We start from the raw sequence: 23,066 nt of genomic DNA, 5'->3' as shown, positions 1-23,066 counted from the left end.
TATGCTCTAGTCCTTCTCCTGAGTGGGATAATCAGGGACAAAGGACTCAGAGGTCCACAAATGACGCCGTCTCCCTATCCACAGGGCATTCGGATTGCTGCTACAACCACATTTGGGCTGACAACAGGATCTGGACCCAAAACTATTCCCCACCTCCCACCCCCATTATTCAGACTTGCCAACAAATCAAAAAGTCCCTTATTCACACAGCTCCCCCGTGGACACCTGCATGCTGACCCTGTGATCGAGCTGTGCAAGTTGTTCCGGGCTCATGCCAATTAACCCTTTATTACCCCCCCCCCCATCATGAGTTCTGTATTCGCCACACACGTTACAGAAAAAAATATTGCAGGGATCCCACTTAAAGAGCTTTGCAAAATGATATTGGACTACACATTGATGTCCACCCTCAAAGCCAGGTATCTTCATTACCATCCATTAAACAGGGCGGGGGTCAGAGGGAGAGAACAATTACAATAAACAGACCTAAAAAAAAAAAAAAAAAAGGGATGTGCATTCACTTTTCTAGACACAATAACGTGACAATTTTAAAATATGGTACTTCCGGGCCTCCCAGGCCTAGAACTGAGTGCTGGGGCCCCATGAAAACCATGGAAATCACCCCTTTCGCATCCTTTCTGATAGTACTGTGACAGGTTGGCCCCTCTATAAGATGCCACCTGATATACTGGGACACCGTTGAGCCTGGCTGTTCTGCCAGCCTGGGCCCCCTTTAACCTGTCTTGCTGAGCCAAGCTATTAAGCCTCCTCCAACACAGACACAGGCAGGGCCACACCCCACTGCAGAACGACACAGACACAGAGATCAGCTCTGGGAAGACTCAGCTAATGGGACTTGCCCCAGCACTCAGGTGCCCACCTCCCCTGGAGTGCAGGCCCAAAGGGATATTATGAAATCTACCTCCTCCCTCAATGTGGAGGAAGGTATGCAGCCTCTTCCCCCCAGTTATGAATTGCACAAACTGGGTTATATTATGATAAACGTATTTCTTGTTTAACAACAAAAAGGGGGATTTTAAGTGAATATAAGAGATAACAGACAGAACAAAGCAGATTACTAAGCAAATAAAACCAAACATGCAAACTAAGCTTGTTTCACTAAAGAAATTGGTTACAAATAGTCATTTCTCACCCTAAATCTTGAATTTAGGTGGGATGCAGAGTTTCTGTAGCTCCGAGTTCCAGTTATTTCTTCTAACAGACTGGACCCCTGTCTCAGTCTGGACTCACCCCTGCCTTTCCCTTCAGGTTGGTTTCTTTGTCCCTTCAGGTACTTTCAACAGTCTTTCTTTTTGGGTAGGCCAAAGAGGAGAGTCTCATTTGTCTTCCTTCCCACCCTTAAATAAGATTTACAGAAGGCAGGAATCCTTTGTTTCCCAGACTTGATCCCTCTTCCCTTTCAGTAGAAAGTTACAAGAAGTCCCAGATAATGTTCAGTATCAGGTGACAAGACCACCTGATCTAGAATTATCACAGCTATGGCCTCCCAGGAGGGAGAGAGATTAGTATCTTCACAGTCTTCTTGTTCCTCCTGATGGCCCATCAAATCTGATGGCCTGTCCTCTGGTGGGTGTCTTCCCAATACACACCCAGTTGTAATTGTTACATAGTCCATATTCCTAACTTAGATACAGAAATGATACATGCATACAAATTGGATAATCACATTCAGTAAGTCATAACCTTTCCAATGGCACCTTACATGAGCCATCTCAGTTATGTCATAAGCATATTTTCATAAGGAATATGGACTGGAATGTCACAAGTACAAAACTCCCAGTCCCAGCTCTGCCGGGCTGTGACAGACCTTAAACCTGGCTCAGGACTGAACCCAGCCTGGGCCTTGAGCGGGTATAATTTGAAGGGGGCAGGGGTGGAGAAAGGGGAGGGATTCCACATTTAGGAGAGGAGGAAACATGTCTGCAGTAGGTGGATTTCAAACTCCAGTTGGGATCTGTTAACTGCTAGGTGGTTTGCACTTTATCACACGGATAATGGCATACAAAATACTACTGGAAGAGGGGACTCACCACTGGCATGCCCCCTCCTGGCTCAGCTGGCTCTCCACTCCTGGCGCCCCAGCGGACAGCCACTCCGGCCTGCGGTGGTCTGCTTCCTGTGACTCAATCCTCCAGCCAGGTCACCTTTCCCCCTCCCCCTCTTCCAGGGGGACAGAAAGTCCCACAAATAAATAGTTCAATAAACTTGTGTCAGCAGCCCCTGACTCTGGGCCCCATGTCTCAGGGCTTCCAATAGTCCTTATCCCTTGTAGTTTCCTCTGGAGGGACTCCAGAGTGAGCAGTCAAGGTCTGCTCCTGCCACTCCTTGCTGCTTCCCGGGGCTTCTTCTGACCTGGGCCTGCCTCCAGGCCCTTTTTCTCAGCCCCTTTCCAGGCTCCAGAGTCCTGTCCAGCTCAGGTAGCAAGCAATTCCTCCCAAGGCTTTCCCCCTGGAAATCCAGGTCCTGCCCTTTTATCCAGGGTTCACGCCTTGCCTCTGGTTTCACCAGATCGCTCCTGGCCTGGGGTCAGTGTTTCCATCTCAGGAGCAGATCCCAAGAGGGGCTCTTCCCCTGGGCTGGGCAGACGGACTTCCTCCCTACCCTCAGTCGCTGTGCTGAGCTCCTCCCTTTACAGAGACCCAGCTGGGCCTGATAAGCAATTGATTTGCCCACCCTCCAGGTGCCATCCTGTGGGCTAATTAAGCCTTCAGCCTCCCATTAGCCTTTGGCTGCCAGTGGAGGGACAGTAAGAGGGGCCCACCCCATCACAACCATATATTTGGTGGTGTTATCCGAGTGATTATTCACTTTTGACCACCTCCCCTGCACTTGCCCACTGGTCCATCTCCCTGGGACTTCTACTCTACCATCCCAAACCTTAACAGCCTCAAACAGCTGGCGTAAAAAAAACCCCAGAGTCACAGAAAAATCTCCTTCCCTTCCCAGATATGGAATTAGCCCCCAAAACATCACAACTGCCCCAGGCAGGGCAAGGATCGCCCACTAGAGAGCCGTAAAAACAATGTTCGGGACTCAACTGCTAATGTGGATTTTCTGTGCCCCAGGGAGTCTCCAGATTTTGCACAGAGTGCAGGGATTGTCTCCTGGATGTTTCCGATCGGGACATCCACCTCCCCTGCCATTCACACGCAGGCAGGTCGCTTCCCCGCCCGTTGGGGATCTCAGACTCGCCGGCTACTTCTGTGGCAAAGTTGGTTTAGGAAAATACTGAACGGCTCCATCTCTCCATGCCATTTAGTAGCCGGAAGTAAGGAAGGCAGTGCCATGTGACCAGACAACACATCAGGAAATGCCCCGCAGTCCACCAGTGGCCGCCCTCTCCACCCCCCCGCTAGAACCTTTGCTGTAACCTAGGGAGCATGTGTAGAATCCAGCAGGCGGGGTGTGGTGACAGGGTTTATCAGCTGTCATTTGGGATGCTGAGCGTTATTCATACCGTTGTCACTTGTGAATAATGCAGCCGTCCCAAAGTCAGAGCTGGCTAATCCTTTCTCCCCTGCCACGCTCTGTGGATTTGATGCGTGTGAGTGTGTAGGTGCGTGCGTATGGTGTACACACACACACACACACACAGAGTGCCTGATTCTTATGTACACTAAAGCCCCTAAGTGCCATGCTGGCAGTATAAAGGGGTTGTAAAGTGGGCACCGAGCACCTGTGCTCTCACTTCACGACCCTTCTCATACTGGCCTGAGTGGTGCGACGGGGACTTAGTGCGAAGGAGATTCGGGGCCCTACATTCTGACCCTTCCAGACATGCAGCTGGCGTCTGATCCTGAGGGACTTGCACATCAGTCGCTGGGTGTATGCCACAAACATTCATGAGTCACCTTCTGTTTTCCTCCGTCCTCTGTGGTTTCTGGAGGAATGGTGAGAGTGGGTGGGTTGGGCCGGGCTGCCGGGAATCCACCGACATTGGATTGCAGTGTGTAATTTCCTTTAGAAGAGACAAAGAATAACAGCTTGGGTATCCCTGTGGCTTCCCTAGGGAATACGCCACAGGTCCTTGCATTATTCAGCATGGTCCCATTCATAAGCTAGCAGTTTGGCTGCTAAACATTGCCAATACCTGTGGAAGGCAGTATCCGCTGATGGTTAGAGCAGGGCCTGTGGGTCAGGACTCCTCCCTTCTATCTCTGGCTCTGCCACAGATTAGCTGTGTGAGTTTTGGCCAGTCACCAATCAGTGCCTCAGTTTCCCCATCTATAATATGGGAATAACGATACTCACCGGAGGGATTATGAGGCGTGATTCATTTTTCATTCGAGGAAACACTTTTGATGGGTGTGAGGCGCGTAAGAACCTTTGAGGATCTGGGCCTGAGCGATCACTGAACGCCACATACAGAGCCCCTGTCGTGGACACAGACGTAGAACCAAATTGCTGCCCCAGAGAGCTAACAATCTAAGTAGGCAGATAAACTCCACCCTAAGGTGACCAAAGCTGAGATCATTTTGAAGTCAGTGGGAAGTTAGAACCTGTCCCTTTGTGAATGACAGTTGGGGTGATAATGGTGGTATAACACGGCATTACCGTGTGGGTGTAACATGGGCAGGGTGCAGCATAGGCCACTGTGAGACCATGCTGAGCAAGAGGGGTTTATAACACAAACCAGGGCTTTATTGGTGGGTGTGAATCTGCTGTCGCTCAGACGGGAGTAAATCAAGAGTGACTCATTGCACTCCCTAGAATTGCATCAGTGTCAAGCCGGTGTCTCTGAGAAACAAACAGCAAAGCAGTCTGCCTCTGGGTATGTGAGATGGGGGAGGCCACTGGAATTCTCTGTCTGTCTGTCTTTTAGATCTGATTTCCTGTTTGGATAAGGGGACCCATTACCACCAGGAACAAATCAGGTGAGCGGTTTCCGACGGGGAGTCTATTATCTGAGAATAAACCAAACCCATCCACAGAGTAACTCCGCTGACATCAGGCAGGGGGCATCTGGAGAATGTGACAATTTGCACCGATGTAACTGCACTAATGCGCTTACACTGGTGCAAATTTCCATAATATAGATAGCCCATAGGAAGCCAGATTCCGGGGTTCTCTGCCACTGACTCACTGACTGGCCTTGGGCAAGTCACTTCCCCTGTCTGTGCCTCAGTTCCACCCTCCCCCCCCCCCCAAATTGAGGTAGTATCTGCCTCCCAGGGGGATTGTCAGGTTTTGTAATCACTGGTTATAAAATACTATGAGATCATCCAATAAAAGGTGCCAATAGTGCAGATTATTCATGATTATTAGCCACCCACCAGTGGATTCATTGCACGGGTGAATAATTTGTAGTAATTTATCTGACAAATGTCACCTCCTTTCCTATTCACAAACTGCCCATGAACTGATCATGATTTCCTCCAATTATTGGTTATTGGCGATGCTCTGCCAAAAAATAGTTGCCAATAATAATAATAATAATCTACAGCTCTTTTGTGAGCAGCCCATTGTGAGTGTATTTGATTTTCAGAACCCAAACTCCTTTGGATTGGATACACGGGTCCCCTGCTATCCTTTCTGTGTCCTAATGGGAGGAGCATAACAGAGTCAGGTTCCTGGTGCGAATACTCACCATTACAACTTCACCATTCACTTTCTAGGAACATTTCTAGTCCATTGACATTCACTCGGGCGGTGCCCATTCCTGCCGGGGAACTTGATCATTAGGATATTTGTGAGGAGTGAGCCCCAATTGGCACGAACAGATTAAAAGCCCATTGGTCTGAATGGAATTTGAGGGGAAATGGTTTGCGGGTTTGGCCCAGCTCTTTCCAGGACCAGGGGATGCTGTTCATGGGATGAACCCGATGGGTCTGACTTGACTTCCCCATGTACAGTACATCACGCAATCCACCACCATGCTCCCCCTTCCTGGTAGCCTCAGTGGAGAGGGCAAGAATGACACTGAATATCTCAGAGGCTGGTTGGACAAGCTTCTACTGCTCTGTCTGTTCTGAGCATAGAGGGCAGGTCCAGCACCTTCCATCAGATCCAACTTTGCTAAATGAAAATAACGGGGGAGGAATAAATCTCCAAGCCCCAGGGTCATCGGGGATGAAGGGAAGCCCAGCTGCGCTGGAGAAGAGCTGAGAGGTCATAACCTCATCCAGGGTTCTCCTTTGTCCTGTGTTTCAGCGTTTTCTGCCCGGCGGGCTGCAAGGGAGTCGCGGGTGACATATGGGGAAACGCGAAGCAGGGCTACCGAGACGTGAGTACCAACCTCAGTGCTCCTCGCAAAGTGACCGGCCCTGAGTGGCGGCAGTAGGGGAAGTGAGTCCCCTTCCCAGGGAAGAGGGGCCACGTCACAGGGGCCGCCACGGGCCTTAATCCGTCTCTTGTTGGCAGTCTCAGCAGGGAGGCCAAGAGTTGTACTGCTGGAGGGTGAATTCCCCAGGGTCCTCCAGGTCAAGCCCATTGGCAGGGGCAATGTGGGACAGTATGGCCATGCTGGGTCTGATCCATGGGCACCCGGCGCTCTGCAGAGTCCAAGGCTGCCGTTTCCACCACTCTTTGCGCCAGAGCGAAATTCACTTAAAAAACTAAAGGGCCTGATCCTGGTCTCGCTCCAGCGCAGCTACTCCTGATGGCACCGGTGTGAGATCAGAATTGGGCCAAAGTCTTTATAAAGCAGAGATCACAGTCTGTGTGAGCCAGACTCTGGTCTTGTCAATCTGGAAAAGCTCCACCAAAATCAATAGTGTCGCTTCGGGTTTACACCACTGCGAGTGAGGCCAGACGCTCTCTGTCCCATGGAATTGCCCCTTCTGGATTGGAGCCAAGGCTGGGCTCTCTTACTGGAGTTTTCTCTCTACTTCCCTTTCATTCGCCGCTTCCGTGCCCCCTCCAGACCTCGGTTCTCTGCAAGGCGGCCATCCACGCTGGAGTGATCTTGGATGAGCTGGGAGGGCAGCTGACCCTGTCTCGGAAGAAGGGGATCACGCTCTATGAATCAGCCTTCGCCAATGGACTCCACTCAAAAAGGTGAGCAGCCAACACACTTGATTACTGAGCTAGTAGATATGGTTGGGCCAACCTCCTGTGGGGTCCATGCCCCTCCAAAGGACGATTGGCCCAGATCCTCAGACTGCAATGGAATTAGGTTGATTTATACCAGCCCGAGACCTGGACCGCTGTTTTTTAGAGGGACAATGTGAAGCTCAAAATCAGAGAGGACCAAATCTTGCAGTGTTTACTCAAGCAAAAGTCCATTGAAGTTTTACCTGAGTGACGGCGGCAGAATTTGGCCTGTATTTTCTTTGAAAGAGCCAATGAATGGGGCATCAGAGAGGCTCTGGGAGACCTGGGTTCTGTTTCCAGCTTTGATACTGACCTGCAAGTCGCTTACGCCCAGATTTTTAAAGGTATTTAGGAGTTACTGCGTTCAATGTTGCAACATCTAACTGATTTAGGAGCCCATCTCCCAATGGGATTCAGGCACCTAACCAGGGACGTGCACAGGAATAAAAATGTGTCCACTTTTGGAGGGGCGTTTTCTGTGCCCCACAGCTGGAGGAGCTGGCTCTCCCCCTTCCTCCCCCTCCCACTGCGGCCGGAGGAGCCGGCTCTCCTCCCCTCCCTCACTGCCCCAGGGTGGTGGAGAAGGCTCTCCCCCTCCCGCAGCCAGAGGAACTGGATCTCTCCCCGCCCCAGCTGGGCTGGAAAAACTCACTCTCCCTGCCCCGGCCCCAGAGGAGTTCTGTGACCCCAGTGATTGGGGGGGGCGGTGCCCGCGCACATCCCTGCACCTGACTCAGCTAAGCAGAGCACCATGGCGTGCAGCAATGCTTAAAGACCTTTAAAAACCTGGGCCCTTATCTCTCTGGGCGGCTGTTTCCCAAGCTGTAATGAGACTTGTCCAATTCATGGGGTGGGTGAGTCTCTATATGTTCATGAATGTTTGTAAAGCCCTTTGAGCTCCTTAGATGAAAAGGGCCATAGAAATGCAGATCATTAGTAATCAGGGGATAGAAGCCAATTCTGATTTAATTCCAACAATACAATCTAGCTGCTTCTTTACCGAGACAGTGACTTGCGTCAGCAGCGTCACGTCAATCTCATGTCGCCAGCAGCCTGCCTGACCAGTCTGGCAGCTGGCGTGTACAGGGCCAAACCGCCCCATGTCTGATGCAGAGCGTGTGGTCGGCCCTGGTGGAACGAGGAACTGGTCGTGCTTTCTAGGGAGTTAGATCTGGTGCTGTCCGCAGCGGCGGCCAAACTGTGATTGGCAATGGCTGAGGTTGGGGGGGCGGCATGGGGGTCGGGAGCGTTTGACATCAGGGCGGGGGTCGTAATCAGAGAGTAGATGTAACACCACTGAATTGGGGAGCAGTACCCATTTATACCCACTCTGATTTTTGCCACGGGTGTCAAACATGGTTTCGTTTCCATCAGCTCGAGGTGTCACAGCAGGGAAAATGTGGTGCTCTGTGATGGTTATTCCTTCTTGCATTTGGCCTGGTTCTCTTCTCGCTCGCATCGGTGTGAATCAGGAGTGACTCCACTGAAATCAGTGAATGTAACAGTCAGGAAGGAGAGTGAAGCCTGACAACTGAATTTTACTCTGAATTACACTGGGGCAAATTTGGGGTAACTCTACCGACTTTGGGGAAGTTATTCCAGATTCACGCTGGTGTAACTTACCACGGCATTGACCTCAGTGGAGTTACATCTGAGCTACGCCAGCATGAGATCAGAATCAGGCCATCTCTGTCCGCCTGTTTTGTAATGCTCTCCACCCATTTTTCTTTGTACAGGGGGTCCTTATCTGAAAAGCGCCTCATTTTTCACAAAGGTACGTCCTTTTCCATTTCTCCTAGAATAAGCCCAACCCGGCTGCTGGTGAAATCAATAGCAAAGCTCCCGGCAGCTTCAGTGGGAATAGGGGGAGATTCCCCGGGGCGGATTCTCCTCTCACTTACACCAGAGTAAATCAGAATGAACGCCAGCGAAGTCAATGAGCCAGGTCTTCAGCTGGCATACAGCCGCTCCCTTGCAGTTGAGGGACCTACACCAATTTACTCCAGCGGAGCACCTGGCCCAGCAGAGCGACGTCAGGTTAAAAGGGGGGCACAGAGAGGCAGGCCATCAGGCAGGTGCAAGTGTAATGCACGTTTTGTGATGACCCTGCGCTGCGGGCTGTGCTCTGCCAGCCGTGCTGACCTTTGGCTGCAGGCGATGAGCAATCAGCTTGACAGAGAGGCTCCCAGCTGGGGAAGATGAATGGGCTGAATCCAGCCCTGCCGCTGCATGGAAATGAAGCCCGGCTACCCCTCTGCTAAGCGGGGCAGGCTTTGTCACTGGGGATGAGGATCAAAGGAGGAGATGGCAAGAGGAAGGCAGCTACCGCCAGGGGCTAATGCTGAGTCAGGTGGAGCTGCCGGCTGTTTGCTGGGGCTGCACCGCACGCTGGGCTGGGCCACAGAGAGAGGAATTTTTCATTAAGACCCATCAGACTCCCCCTAACACATTCCCTCTGTGGCTGAGCCACTGTGGCATAAAAGCCCCCGCTCCGCTGTGCCCAGCCCCCACCACCCCGTGACCTCCCGCCTCGGCCGGTTCTTCCGCTTGCCTTTCAGTTTTACACCTCCTTTTCCAGCCTGTGACCACGCCCTCGAAGCCGCCGGCTTCAACGCCTCCTCCTCCTGGCACGAGGTGAACGCCATGGGGCAGTACACGTCCTGGGCAGCGGAGCAGGCGGCGTTCAGCGCCCACGGGAGCTCGTGGGCTGCCGATCCCAGCTCAGAGACCGAATGGCTGGACATAGATCTGGGCGGAAGGAAGAACATCACAGGTCAGTAAGTATCAGAGGCTGTTCTCTTCCTCCAGGACTGTACTACCGCAGATAGGAGCAGCTCCGTAGCTGTGCAAACCGGCTCAGCCCCCATCACTCCAGCATAGCGACGCCTGTTTAAGGCCAGATCCTCAGCTCTGGAAACTGGCGTAGCTTCATTGACTTCACTGAAGCTCTGCCAATGTCGGGGTGTAAATCACTGCAGCCCCATTGCTTCCATGTAGCCGTGGCAGTTTACAGGCTTTCCCGTGAGTCCCAGCGAAGTCCCTCCAGAATCTGTCTCACAGTCATAGCATCCTGAGCCCACTAGCACCGGAGTAAATCAGGAGTAACTCCGCTCACGCAGGGGCGGTTGCACTGCTGGAAGCCAGGAGCAGCGTGAGAGGAGAATCGAGCTCCGCGTGCCTTTGATGGAATATACAGAGCTAGAGCCTCAAATGGTGCAAATCGGTGTCGCTCCCTTTCCTTCAACGGAGTTAAGCTGATTGACACCAGCTGAGGACCTGGCCCACGTGTGCTGCTGGCCTGAGGCCTTGTCAAATAGTCCTATTGCCTCAGACCCCTCCCGCTTCCTACACTGTGCCCCGTGCAGCAGCTGTGAGGGTCACGTCAGATGTACGTGGAGCTGAAGCCCGTAGAAGTGGAGGGGAGTCAGTGGGCATTGGACCAGGCCCCGAGCGAGCAGGTGTAATTGGTGTTCAGTGGGTGTGTGCGAAATGAGCCATCCGGATTGCGGTGGGGTGACAGAGGCAGGTCCGGGGTCAGTTAAAGTAGGCGGAGAGGATCTGCTGAGCCGAACCCCTCAGCGGAGAGCCCGCGGCTCTCCTTGTGCCGGCTCTGTACCGCCGCCGTCGGTGGAGTTCCTGCTGATTCATGCTGGCATCAGCGAGAGCAGAATCAGCCCCAGCTCCTTGTCAAGCCACGGCTCTCGGGCTGCTCCCTTGGTTGTCAAATCCAGCAGGGCTCAGCGGCCATGCAGTAACTCACCCCACCCTCCAGGCACCAGAGCGCCACTTCTTGGGAAATCTTGGCTCATCCTCCTTCTTCCATTGTCCAAGCTCCCCGCCCCGCGCCAGGAGATATGATTGAGGCTAGATTTGGGGTGCTCTCTGGCCAAGTGGCAGCCCACAGCCTGGGGGTACCCACATTTCTGGGGTGCAGGCGCTTTTCGCATAAGGACTCCCTGTTTAAAGGAAAAGAGATGGACAGCATTATAAAAAACAAAGTTATGGGGAGAGACTGGGTTTGATTCTGATCTCATACTGGTGTAAACCAGGTGAAGCCAATGGACTCATGCTGGATTAAGTGACCCTGGTGTAAATGTGGAAAAAACATCACTGAAGTCAATGGAGCCACTCCAGATTTGCTCCAGTTTAACTGGGAGCAGAATTAGATCCTTCCCCTTTCATCCCTTCTAGATCCCTATCCACCCACACGTTTTCCTCCCCATGGGGCTGTTGGCCTTGTGTGAACGGGGTCACAGACCATATGATTCCGCTCTCTAGCCCTCTCATTCACTCTGGCCTTTTCTCCTTTTTCACTGTCTCCCTTTTCTCAAACTTGATTTTTCCCTCCTTTCTCTCTCTCTTTTTTCTGTTGTTCGCTCTTTTCTCCCCCTCCCCGCCTCTTTCTCCCCACTGTCTCAGGGGTAGGACTGGCCACCTCGGGGCTGAACAAGTTAATGTTTTGCTTGTGCATCAGCGGCCAGCAAATGCCCTTTGTTTCCAGAGCCCTGACCAAAATTGGGGCTTTTGTGCGGCGGGCCCAGAATGCCTGTGTTAATTGGAAGGAGGAAAATGGAGGCATTGTGAGGCGGGCGGCTGGAGGCTGAGTGGAATGCAGGCCGGGAGTGCAGTTGGGGGGTTATCTGTTCATCTCAGGCGGGGCGAGAGAAGCCGGCTTCCACGGAGCTTAGACATGCAAACCCGGTGGCATCTCAGCTCAACAGTTTGCGGTGGGAGATGCCGGAAGGCAGGTGGGGGGAACGGAAAGGAGGGATTCAGACAAGAAAGGAAAAGGAGCTGAGACGTGGGGCGACGGCAGGTTCTTATGAAATTCCTAGCAGGAGACGACTGGAGGGAGAGAGAACCTAATAATGACTAGGCTCTTCAGGGGCTCTCAAGGGATCCATTAATTCCCCCCTACACACATCCTTCAGGCAGTATCATCGCCCCCATTTTGCAGATGGGAAAACTGAGGCACAGAGGGGGACATCACACAGCGAGTCACTGGCTAGAACTCTTGATGCCCAGACCCTTGCTCTTGCTTCTATTCGGGAAGGAACCCAGGAGTCTTGGTTTTTTCCTGTTCCAACCGCTATATAATAACAGCCGCAGTACTAAAGACATGGGGGGATTCTGCCATTAAAGCGAGAGAGCTCTTCATGTACTTGGTCCTGCTAGTGAAGGCAGGGGGCTGGACTCGATGACCTTTCAAGGTCCCTTCCAGTTCTAGGAGATGGGATATCTCCATTAATTTAATTTAATTTAATTTAATTCATTGCCTGGTGTCAAGGGCCAAATTCCAATGCCTGCTTAGGGCAGTGGGAGTCTGTCCATTGCCATCAATGGGAGTTGGATCAGACCCACCCTCCGGGCGGGATCTCTACCCCCATAAGTCTATGTCTCTATCAGACACCAACCCCAAGACTATTTCAAGACCCCAACTGCCAATGGGTGCCTTAACATGAGTCCTATATCCTGTTCCGGGGTTACCATTTCCTGATTTCATTGTACGTGTTCCAGGAATTATCACCAAGGGATCCTCAGATAAATACAACTTCTACGTGAAATCCTACCAGGTTTTCTCCAAAAAAGATGAGTGGAAGAATTGGAAACCCTACAGATCCAGCAGCGGGCAGGAGGAGACGGTGAGACTGTGTGACCTGACAAAAGGAGGTCAGGTGGTGGTGAGAGCAGAGAGCATGGTGGGAATTCTACAAAGGGAAATTTTATTGAATCTTTCTAAAATTAGCCTGTTGGCTTGGTCTGGTTGCAGAACCTGCAACAGGAGCTGGGGTATTTCGCTCTGGAGTCTGGATACAGATGCTTAGAAATAGATTCTGGTCTCTTTTCAGAGTAACAGCCGTGTTAGTCTGTATCCGCAAAAAGTACTCCTGTTCTTCTTATTCTGGTCTCTGTTACTCCACTGTAAAACTGGAGTAACTCCGCAAAAAGTACTCCTGTTCTTCTTATTCTGGTCTCTGTTACTCCACTGTAAAACTGGAGTAACTCCGTGGAGTTGTTGTGGGTTTCCACTGGTGTAACATAGACCAGAGTCTGGCTTTTGGAGATGCTTTCCATTACTATAGTTCTCAAACATTAATTAAGCCTCTCTATACCTCCTGGTAGCTAGGTCAGTGTTATAAGCAATTGCTGCCCTTAGGACTTTATAGCTGTCCTTATCCTGCATATCACAGCCTCTTGGAATTTAACAATGACAGCAAGGACAGAACTGGAGTTTCCTGCTCCAAAAAGCACATCCCCCTAAGCTGAAGAAGAATCCCTTTTGGTCCTTAGGAGTATGGGAACTATGACCTATGGTTTGGATTCCATGCAGCGGAAGGCAGTGGTGCACATACACACTAGCATATGTTAAGCCAAGCTGGTCGCCTGCCATATTTACTATTCTTTCTACACATCGGGATGGTTTGTTCCTGCAACCTCAATAAGGATTCTTTAAAATACAGCCAGCTCTCCTGGAGGGAGTAGAGGGAGGCGGGTTGTGGGCGAGATGAGGAAGTGGCAGAAGAACAGACCAGATCCTGGGTTGAATTCTGCTCGTCACCCCTGTGTAAACCTGCCGTGACTCCACTGACTTCAATGGCGTTAATGTGGATCGACGCTGATGTGACAGCTCAGAGGCTGGCCCAAGGCAGGTGCTTTTAAACTGGTTCCACCGGTGTCCAGGGAGAGCCGGCGGCATTGCTCGAGGATGGGAACGATGGGTTCAGACAGCAGGGGGAGGAGGGGGAGTGATGCTCTGCATGACCCCGATCTGCTTTGCTGACCCCACCTCCCCGTTATCTTCCTCTCGTTCCCCAGGTCTTTGAGGGAAACGCCGACAGCCTCCAAGAAGTCTCCAACGCGTTCATCCCCCCCATCCAGGCCCGCTACCTCCGCATCGTGCCCCGGAGCTGGAACCAGAGGATCGCCCTGAAGGTGGCACTACAAGGCTGCCAAGTGGCTCGTCTGAAGACGCTCCGGCCCTACGGTGAGAGGCTCCACTGGGGCTGATTGGGAGCAGAGGGGGCTGCCCAGTCAGACTGAAGTGTGGTTACCACGAGCCAGCAACAGCATCCTCCAGCATGGACCTGTGTTGGCGTCATTGCTGCATGGCTCTTGGGTGCAGGGGCTGCCCTCCTCTCCAGTGGCTCCCTGGGTGCTGAGGAGATGAGCCTGAATCCCAAGACCGCTCTGCACCGGTTAGCTAAGGATTAAAGCACACACTTTGCAGCCAGAGTGGGGGCAGATGGAGATGAATTCCATCCAAGGGACAGAGCCAAGTGGCAGCTGTCTCTGCTTGTAAGCTAAGCTGGGTTGGGCTGCCTCGTGCCTCATTGGGGAGACTTAAACATAGCGTGCAGAGGGGTTGGAAGTGAGCCACTCCCCCAGGTAAGGGCTGGGGTCCTTTCCCTGTGTCCATTAAAGATCCCAAGGCAGGTTAAACCTGGCTAGATCCTCTTTAGCTAGTGCATCCTGCCACTCTAAATTCCCCCTGCAGTTTCAACTTGATTTTCTTTCCTTCTTGTCCTCAACTGCTGTGTAATATTACAGCAAAGTGTTAGACAAGCTGCCATCCACCCCAGAGGTAGCTGCATTGCAGCAGAGGGATGAAAAGCACAACCAAGAGAGTTGCCATGGAGTCAGATAGTGTTACCATCAGCTTGGAACAACCAGGCTTCCGCTGGAAAACAGCCACTTCTGCCCCCTATGGCCTGCCCCGTGCTGCTGTCTAGGGAGCAGGGCAGGTTCAGGTAGACGCAGGCCAGATTCTTTGCTGGAGAAGAGTAGTTGATTGTTCATTGCTTGCGGCATGTTAATGGTGCTTATTAAACTGTGTTGTTTGCAGTATCCACTGCCCCAAAGGAGGTTCCCATCCTGACCAGCATCCCCACCGCTCGCACCCCGATCCCTGGAGTCGCCATAAATCCAGAGAAAGCAGGTAGGTGCAGCTCAGTGGTCCTAGTGGTCCAAGCTGGGGGAAGACTTATCTTCAACTCTGCCACTGACTCACTGTGCAACTCTGAGGAAGTCAGTCATTTCCGGACCAATTTTTAAGTTACTCACGTGAACCAGTAAACGGGCAACCCTGGGATGAATCTGGGCATGCAAATCCAGGATGTGCAAACCCAAGTGGCCAGTTAGATCTGTGGTCGGCTACTGGCTTGTGCAGACACCTGATCTGTGCACACTACAGAGGCAGTTGTACCTGCAAATTAGGCTCCTGTTTGCACATGCAGGTTAGCTTATGCAATTGGATACAGATATTTTAAACAAGCCAGGGTGTTAACCTTTGTGCCTCAATTTCCCCACCCAGAATGTGGGGATAATAATGCTCTCTTGACAGTGGAGCCATGCAGGATAAGAAAGACATTTTCAATGCGCAGCTCGACATCCAACTCCCCCTGCGCAATCAGTGGGAAGTGGGTCCCTAACTCCCCTCTGTTCCTTTTAGAATCCCCCCTCGTTAAGTAGCATGTATTGAGCACTTTGAGGATACAGGCTCATCCCCAAACTTCTGTGCCACTGCTCCTGCTGCAGCCCATGAGAGTTGCATTAGTCCCTTACGGCGCTATCAGCATCTGTTACTTGGTCTTGTTTCAGACTGTGACGTGTCTCCTCACCCACTGCCCGGAACGCCTGCAAAGTTAGGCAGGGATGTGGATGGGAGGTGGGGGCCGCTTGAGTCAGATGGGAGGGAAAGGGATGGACTGAAATGAGCTGGAGGAACTCTGAGCACGATTCAATGCCTGAGCCTAATGCCCTTGTGCTGCATCACTTCAGCTTGACCCAGCACAATTCCGTCCTCCTCAGTGCAGAGCAAACCGGCAGTGACATAGCTGGGAATCGGGCCCTTTATTTCAATAAGGAAGATCTGCCCAAACTCTGCTTGCACTAATAGTGGTATCAATCTGGAGTGACGCTGCATTTACACAGGTGCAGCTGAGGTCAGGGGTTAAAGCAAGGGGGGAGAAGTGATGGAGAATTCAGCTCCTTTTCCCCTGCTAAAGCAGCAGGGATCTCCCCTTCCCCTCCCCAGCTGGTGCAGTAGGAGCTACCCCTCCCCTTCCAATCTCCTTTAACCAGAATTTGGCCTCTTGAGTTTCGTTTGCAAGCTGTTCACCTGCCCATTGATTGCAAAAATGCAGGGGAACATGTGGTGACCTGAAGCCTGTTACATGAGGTTTGTATTGTCATCAAAAGGAGGATTAAATAACAGAGCTTTTTAAAAAAATCCTGCCACTATTGAAAGTTTTCGGGAACTTTCCCCTGTGGTTGTGGGCAATCTGCCTTTCTAACAATACTGTCCAGGGTTGTGATCCTTGACAGGTCTAATCATACTCATGCCCCTGAAGCCAGTCGAGTCACAGTGGGGTAAATCAGGAGTCACTGCCCTGCACCCAGTGGAGTGACCCGGGCATAGAAGCAAAGAATCAGATTCTGTATTTTCCTTTACCTACCATGGCTCCCGTTGGAGTCAGGGCTGCAGTGCCGCAGCTTGGACCCTCTGCAACAGGGGTCTGGAACTGTGCATCCTCGGGGGGGTGGGGTGTAACCAGCTCCCCCGACACCAGGGGGGAGGGAGGGAGGCACAGAAGAGCCCTTTGCTGAGTGCCTACTTCCTTCCCCAGGCTCCATGTTACTGGTGATGCTGCTGATCGGGGGCTTTGTGCTGCTCTCGTCTGGCCTCTTGCTGCTGGCTCTCCTCTGCCGTAAGAAGAGGTGGGTAACACCCTTCCTGCCCTCTCCCCGCTCCCTGTTTCCCTTCATCATCTCCCAGCACCCCCTGCAGAGGCTCTCAGAGCAGGGTGCTCTCCCCCGGGATCAGACTTGTCCCTCACCAAGGACACCAGGGGCGGAGTTGCTCCTGAAACAGAACCTGCTGCTGACAGAAGCCAGGGCTGGGCACACAGGCTGTGGGGTCAGCACCCCCCCACGGCTGGGCTGGCACCCGGCAGTCCCCACTGACCATGCCTCCGAGAGCCCAGCCGCACCAGGAGGCAGCCCACCCTTTGCAAAGCTCAGGGCCGACCTTCTGGAGCCCCGAAGGCTGCACTGAAGGTAAAAGCTCTCGACCGTAATGGTTGCTGCGACTTGTGCTCCTGAGCCCTGGTGGCCAGCGTGCTAGATGCACAAGCTGCTCGCCGGCATCCCCTGCTGGGGCTCTGTGGGCTCTAGTGACTCACCCCCAGCCCCTAAAGGAGGGGCTCCTCACAGTACCTCCGCTCTAGGCCTGAATCGCGATCCCCGTCTCGTCCATGGGGGATACTGATACTCAGCGAGGCAAAGCGAGCTACCCACAGCCGTATAAACCAGCGAGAGGGCCAAGAATAGGACCCAGGAGTCCTGGCTCCCACCAGAGGCGGATTAGGTGTTTGTGAGGCTGTGGCTAGAACAAGTGGGGGCCCCTCCCCACTCCCTCCGCCTGCAGTCCCCCCTGCCCACCTGGCGCTCCTGCTGGGGAGTGAGTCAGGGTGCAGGGGTGCCCATGTTTCTGGGCCTCCCCCCCCCCCAATTGGCTGGGGCCCCTGGGCACGGGCCCTGTTGGCTCAGTGACTAATCCGCCACTGGCTCCCACTGCCCTGCGCTCACCACTACGCCATGCGGTTGCATTCACGCCTGTGCCTCCGGATTCTCCCATTTCTCCCCCCTTCACAATGGCAGCAACAATATTTGCACAGAGGCCCAAAGCCAAGCTGGCCCTCTGCATCCTGAACTGCTGCCCTGGGCACCTCTCAGCTGGTAACCACGGGGCAAAAGCAGAGCTGATCTGCCGCTGGTGAATTCACGGGGGTTTGAGTGGTACGTGCAGGTGAACCCTGACTCCTTGGGCAGGTGCGGAACTGCTGGCTTCAGCCTTCCAGTGCGCACAAGCTCTACAGGAACAGATCAGGAGCTCGGTGCGCTCTGGTGAGCTTAGGAGCTCTGTCCCCCTGAAGCGCACGCTTACCAGGCCCCAGAGATTTGGGTCCCCTGAGACCTTTGGGGAATTGAGAGTTCAAATTATGTGACACCCTGGGAAGTTGTCCACGAACAAAGCTCTGCATTAGCCTTCAAAGACAGATTCTGCCTTGTGCTAGTTCGGAGCAAATGGGCGGCTCTAACCTCCTCACTAGCACCTGGACCGTGCGCTGGCTTCACGGGGGCTCAGACTGCGCGGAGCTGCTGTGGACTTCCCTTGTTTCCCCTCTCTCTTTTGGCAGGAAGACAGCAGCTGATCTGAACTGCAGCCTCATGAAAGGTAAGCGCCCCCTGAAGCACAGGATTGGAGTCACCGGGTGGGATGGTAGCCAGCTGGCAAACGGTCGGCCTGGGGCTTCCCTGAGAGTCAGGAAGGGCTGGACTCCGAGAGCGGGTTATTTCCACATTAGCAGCGAAATGAGTCACTCTGGGTTAACATTTCCTAGTGTGTCTTGTTGGCATGCTCCTCAGCAGACAGATCAGCAAAAGCAAAGCAGCACTTCCCAAGCCCCTCTGAGCTCAGACCCTCAGCCAGGCTGCTCCTCGCTTAAGGGGGATATTGCATGAGCTCCAGTGGGGCTCGGGCCATGCGCTGGCCTCCTGCTTAGGAGGCATTTCACTCCCCCACAAATGCATCAAAGCCACAATGTTCAGATGCAACTGCTCATTCTCTGTGTCCCCTTTGAGCTACCTTGGCCCAAAACAAAGGTATTTAGGCACCTAACTCCCCTTGAAATCAGTGGGAGAGAGGCACCTAAATACCTTTGAGGATCGGAGTCCTTGGTCCCTATTTTCAGAGCCATTGAGCACCCACTCCTCCTGACTTCAGCTGGGGTTGTAGGTTCCAGCTCTCCATCTCAGCATCTCCCATGCTTCACTGTATTTATCCTCAGATACCTCTGGGAGGCAGAGCAGTGCTGGTCTCCCTGTTGGGCAGATGGAGAACTGAGGCACAGAGCACAGCTAAGGGACTTGCCCAAGGTCACACAGGCGATCTGTGGCAGAGCGAGGACTCAGACCCAGGTCTTGCACAGTCTGTGCTGGCAAGCTAACCACTGGGCCAGCCTCCCCCTCAGCCCCACGGTGTCTCAAGTTGGGCACCCAAAAGCAGCAGCCACAGTGACAAATGTTGGCCTAAAGCTTGGATTACAAGCTTGTGATGGAACTCTTGTCGAAACCCTCCTCCCCCACCAAGGTGTCACTCACACCCACTTCTCTGCCAGCGCTGATATTGCTGGGGATTATCTGGGGGATGGGCAGGTGCCTTTCCTGGCACATGGCTGCTTTGTGTCACAGACAATGAGCGCCACATGAATTCACCTGCCTCCACGGGGCCCGATTCCTCGCTGTCTCCTACGCCATTTACACCTCTGCAGAGAGCGTCCTGCTTGAGTGGTGGGCTATGCTCACTCTGCATGGGGGGAAAGGCGCAGGGCAGGGGCGAAGCAGCCCGAAGGCTGTGTCCACTCTTAGCTGCCCTTCCCGTCCCCAGTCTCTTACTATTCCCACATGGGAGTTGTGTCTATTGGAAAAGCTGCTCTGATGTAAACAGCTGCATTTAAAAATCCACCTGGTAACACTGGCGCAAGGCCTTGTTTGCACGGCCAGCTAGGGCGTGGCAAACCAGGCTGTAATTCTTCATGCACTAGTGCGACCCTGGGACCAACTGGCAGAGGCTGTAAGGGGTGCACGGGGCACCCTATGGGTTCCATCGTGTGCTTTGACACACTGCTGTTAGCAAGCAGCAGGCCAGAGCCCTGAACAGCCCCCTCGGGGGTTGCCACACACTAAGGCCCCATGTGGAAAACCCCATAGACATTGCCTGAATGCAAGGCAGTGTTGCCTAGTGGATAAAACCAAGATACCTAGGTTCTATTCTTGGCTTTGCCATGGGCCTGGTGGGTGACCTTGGGGAACCCATTTCCCCTCTCTGCCTCAGTTTCTCCATCTGTAAAATGGCATTCGCGATACTGGGCTCCTTTGTGTATGGCCCTTTGATTGCTACTGCTGGAAAGTGCTCTGTAAGGGCGAGGTATTGGTATTAAATCAAGTTAGTGTATAGAACCCAGGAGTCCTGACGCCCAGGCCTATCCTTCCTCCAGGTACTTTGCTGACCCCCTTTTGCTCTTCTATGGCCTGGTTTGAGAAGCGGGCTCTAATTTTGCACCCACTGGTTTTCTGAGCCACTCAACTACCTGAACTCCTCTGCAGTTTGTTTCCCTGCTTGCCAGCCCTAACGCTGCAGCTGCACCATGCGCGGGCCCAGCCTTAGGGAAGAGAAGAAAAGCCATCCGACTAATAGAGGCTTGGGGGGTTCTACCTCTCTCCTTAGGGTACCCAAAATTGGAATCCAGCCAGGTGTGCGCCAGCGAGAGCCTGCAACCGGTCAGCTCTGAACTGACCTCGTTCCCCATGGCTGGGACCCCAGTCGAGCTCAGGGGGGCTCATTTGCCAGGTAACGGGGAACTGGGTGTTCCATTAGAGCATGGGGGCCACTCATAGAGATCATCGCCTACCCCTCCCTTACCCCTGCTCCGTGGCTCAGGATTGTTCCCTGCAGCGTGTTCTCCAAGGCATCGTCCACGCCAGTTTTCAAATAACTCGAGCAATAGCACTTCCTCGAGAGACTATTGAGCTCTCTTGGACTGTCCAGCCTCCAGAAATGGGACCTGTTTTACCAGAATCAGTCTGATCAGGCCACACTAGACCCACCAAGATTCCCAAGGGAGCCCTCACCCCCACACGTTAGCACCAGCACGTTCGCACGGATGTACCAACCCCTCTCCCTAAGCGTGGGGCAAGGCAGGCCACTTTGAAGATCTGACACCTTTTAGTCAAGGATCCCTCAGCACCTTACAAACGCTAACAGCTTCACCTCCCAGGGGTATCAGTATCCCCACTTTACAGCTGGGGAAACTGAGGCCCAGCAAGGTGAAGTGATTTGGCCAAAGTCACTCAACAGATCAGTGGCAGTGCTGAAAACAGAACCCAGGAGTCCTAGTTACCAGACACCTGCTCTAACCACTAGACAATGCTCCCTCCTGTTGCCAGGAACAGAACTCGAGTCCGGACTCCCATTCTCCTGGACAGGAGCAGCCCTAGGTGTTTTGCTGACCAAGGCAGAAAACATCCCCCACACCTAGAGCAGCAAAAAAGTCAAGTGGTACAGAGCCCCCTGGAACTTGGCACCCAAGTCAGCTGCCCTGCTTGCCCACCCCCAGCCCTGCTCCTGCACTAGCACCTATCACCAGCCTCCATAGTCTGCTACCTAGACACATGCACCACCCAAGAATGGAACTTGCAACCCAGCAAACAGAACAGATGGGTGCACAGACAAAGCAATGCTGCACCTGCCAGCAGAGGCCACTGGTACTACCTACACCAGCCAGCCCAGCTCAGCCATAGGGCTTAGGAAAGACCCGCTCCGCAGTCACAGACAGCAGTGAACTGGCTACCTAAGGGGGCGAGAGGGAAATCTCTGCCATTGACACAGGAACCTGCCGTGCCAGGGAGGGGGAACCTTTATAGAACATCTCCCGGAGGGTGCATGCCCTAAGCCACTGCCTGGGATAGAGATCCCTCTCTTGGCATAGGCTGAGAGTGGGCAGCCTTGGGGACAGAGAGCTGAAGCGGATGATACTGCCATGCAGGGCTTCTGTGGCCACCCTCCCAACAGCTTCCCTGATGGGGAAGGGCTGGGGCTTGACAAAGATCTCTGTTTACCCCCAGTTCTCACCTCCCCCATGATCCCCCTGCCAACCCTGATGTGGAAGAACTAGCTGTGCAGGAAAGGAGAGAGTTCAGTCTCCATGGCCAGTTAGCCCTCCCCACCCCTCCCCTCCAACCCCCACCAGCAAGGGGACCATTTGAGGTGGTGAATTCTCCAGCGTGGGCTGCTGCTTGCTGCAGCCTGGGCCGAGATCCATTAAACTCACTCCCCCGCCATGGCCACTGGTGCTCTGGGCCAGATTCCATCCAGCCTAGCGCTGAAAAGACTCCAGCTCCCATTGTCACTGCTGGCAGCTTCCGAGCCAGAGCAGGCCAGATGGCTGAGCCAGGCTCCACCGGTCAGGTCTCACTGAACCAACCCAGCGCAGCTGCAAAGAACAGCTCCGGTCTCCCTCTCTCTCCCTGGAAACCTTGGCCTGGCTTCCTCTCAGCCCTTGGCACAAGCTGATCCAGGACATGTTTGTAACCCAGGCCCCACTCCCAGCGCCTGATCAGGTCTCTCTGCCCTTCTGTTGTCATGCCTGTGTGTGTGCAATGCTCTGCCTGTCTCTGCACGTTCCAGGACTTGCCTGTCCTGTGGATTTGCCCTAATTTCAGCTGGCTGTTGGAGTCCCTGCATAGGCACGCGCCCTTCCTGCAGACAGACACTGGCATTAATCGCCCGCCCAGCAGGCACAGCCTGATCCAAAGGGCGGGTTTTCCTCTCTACATGAGGGGACCACACCAGTGCAGCTACCCTGGCACCTGTACCTGGAGCAAACCCCAGCTGCAGGCAGGGCTGGGCCCAACTCCTCCAAGGTATCTAGGTGCCGAGCTCCCATTGATTTCAGTGGGATTGTGGCACTCATTACAGTGGAGGAGCTGGGCCCCACAGGCTGCAGCGATGGGATGGGTTCCTCCCTGCATTGGAGCTCAGCTCAGTGTATGGATCGGGGGAGGGGGCAGCTTTACACCACCACCTTGGCCCCTTCTTCCCCATGCTGGATCAGTTCAGGATTACCTCAGCCATCAGTACAGGTCCCAGCCAGCTGCCAAGGGTCCCAGCAGCTTGGTGTCGACAGGAACATTTCCCCAACACCTCCTCCTGCACCAGGAGCTGCCCTGACTCTGCTGGGGGGACCCCTCTCTGTTAGGGGATTCTCTGGGGTCCCCACTGGTGCCTCGATGGTTACCTGACATCCATCAATATAGGGGCTATAAAGGAGCTGCAGGTAGGTGGGTGGCAGAGGGAGGGTGTCCAAGCAAACTCACCAGCCAGGCAGTATTGCAGCAAATTCACCTCAGTCCCCCCCGCCCCCATGTCAACTGTTTGGCACTGCGACAGTGGG

At 53.5% G+C, this 23,066-nt stretch overlaps 1 protein-coding gene across 1 annotated transcript in view; it reads left to right on the top strand.

Moving 5' to 3' along the window:
- Positions 1 to 23,066, top strand: part of LOC128827907 (discoidin, CUB and LCCL domain-containing protein 1-like) — a 62,239-nt gene that overhangs the window by 36,760 nt on the left and 2,413 nt on the right. The window contains exons 4-14 of the mRNA XM_054012125.1: positions 4,844 to 4,895; positions 6,172 to 6,244; positions 6,884 to 7,017; positions 8,790 to 8,827; positions 9,632 to 9,826; positions 12,571 to 12,695; positions 13,870 to 14,038; positions 14,897 to 14,989; positions 16,680 to 16,770; positions 18,252 to 18,289; positions 20,342 to 20,464. Of these exons, the coding sequence (XP_053868100.1) occupies positions 4,844 to 4,895; positions 6,172 to 6,244; positions 6,884 to 7,017; positions 8,790 to 8,827; positions 9,632 to 9,826; positions 12,571 to 12,695; positions 13,870 to 14,038; positions 14,897 to 14,989; positions 16,680 to 16,770; positions 18,252 to 18,289; positions 20,342 to 20,464 (1,131 nt within the window). The remainder of the gene's footprint in view (positions 1 to 4,843; positions 4,896 to 6,171; positions 6,245 to 6,883; positions 7,018 to 8,789; positions 8,828 to 9,631; positions 9,827 to 12,570; positions 12,696 to 13,869; positions 14,039 to 14,896; positions 14,990 to 16,679; positions 16,771 to 18,251; positions 18,290 to 20,341; positions 20,465 to 23,066) is intronic.

This window comes from Malaclemys terrapin, chromosome 22 (assembly GCF_027887155.1).
Source record: "Malaclemys terrapin pileata isolate rMalTer1 chromosome 22, rMalTer1.hap1, whole genome shotgun sequence".
Taxonomy (NCBI): Eukaryota; Metazoa; Chordata; order Testudines; family Emydidae; genus Malaclemys; species Malaclemys terrapin.
The sequence above is the reverse complement of the archived record's forward strand: the minus strand, read 5'-3'. Positions and strand labels throughout refer to the sequence as shown.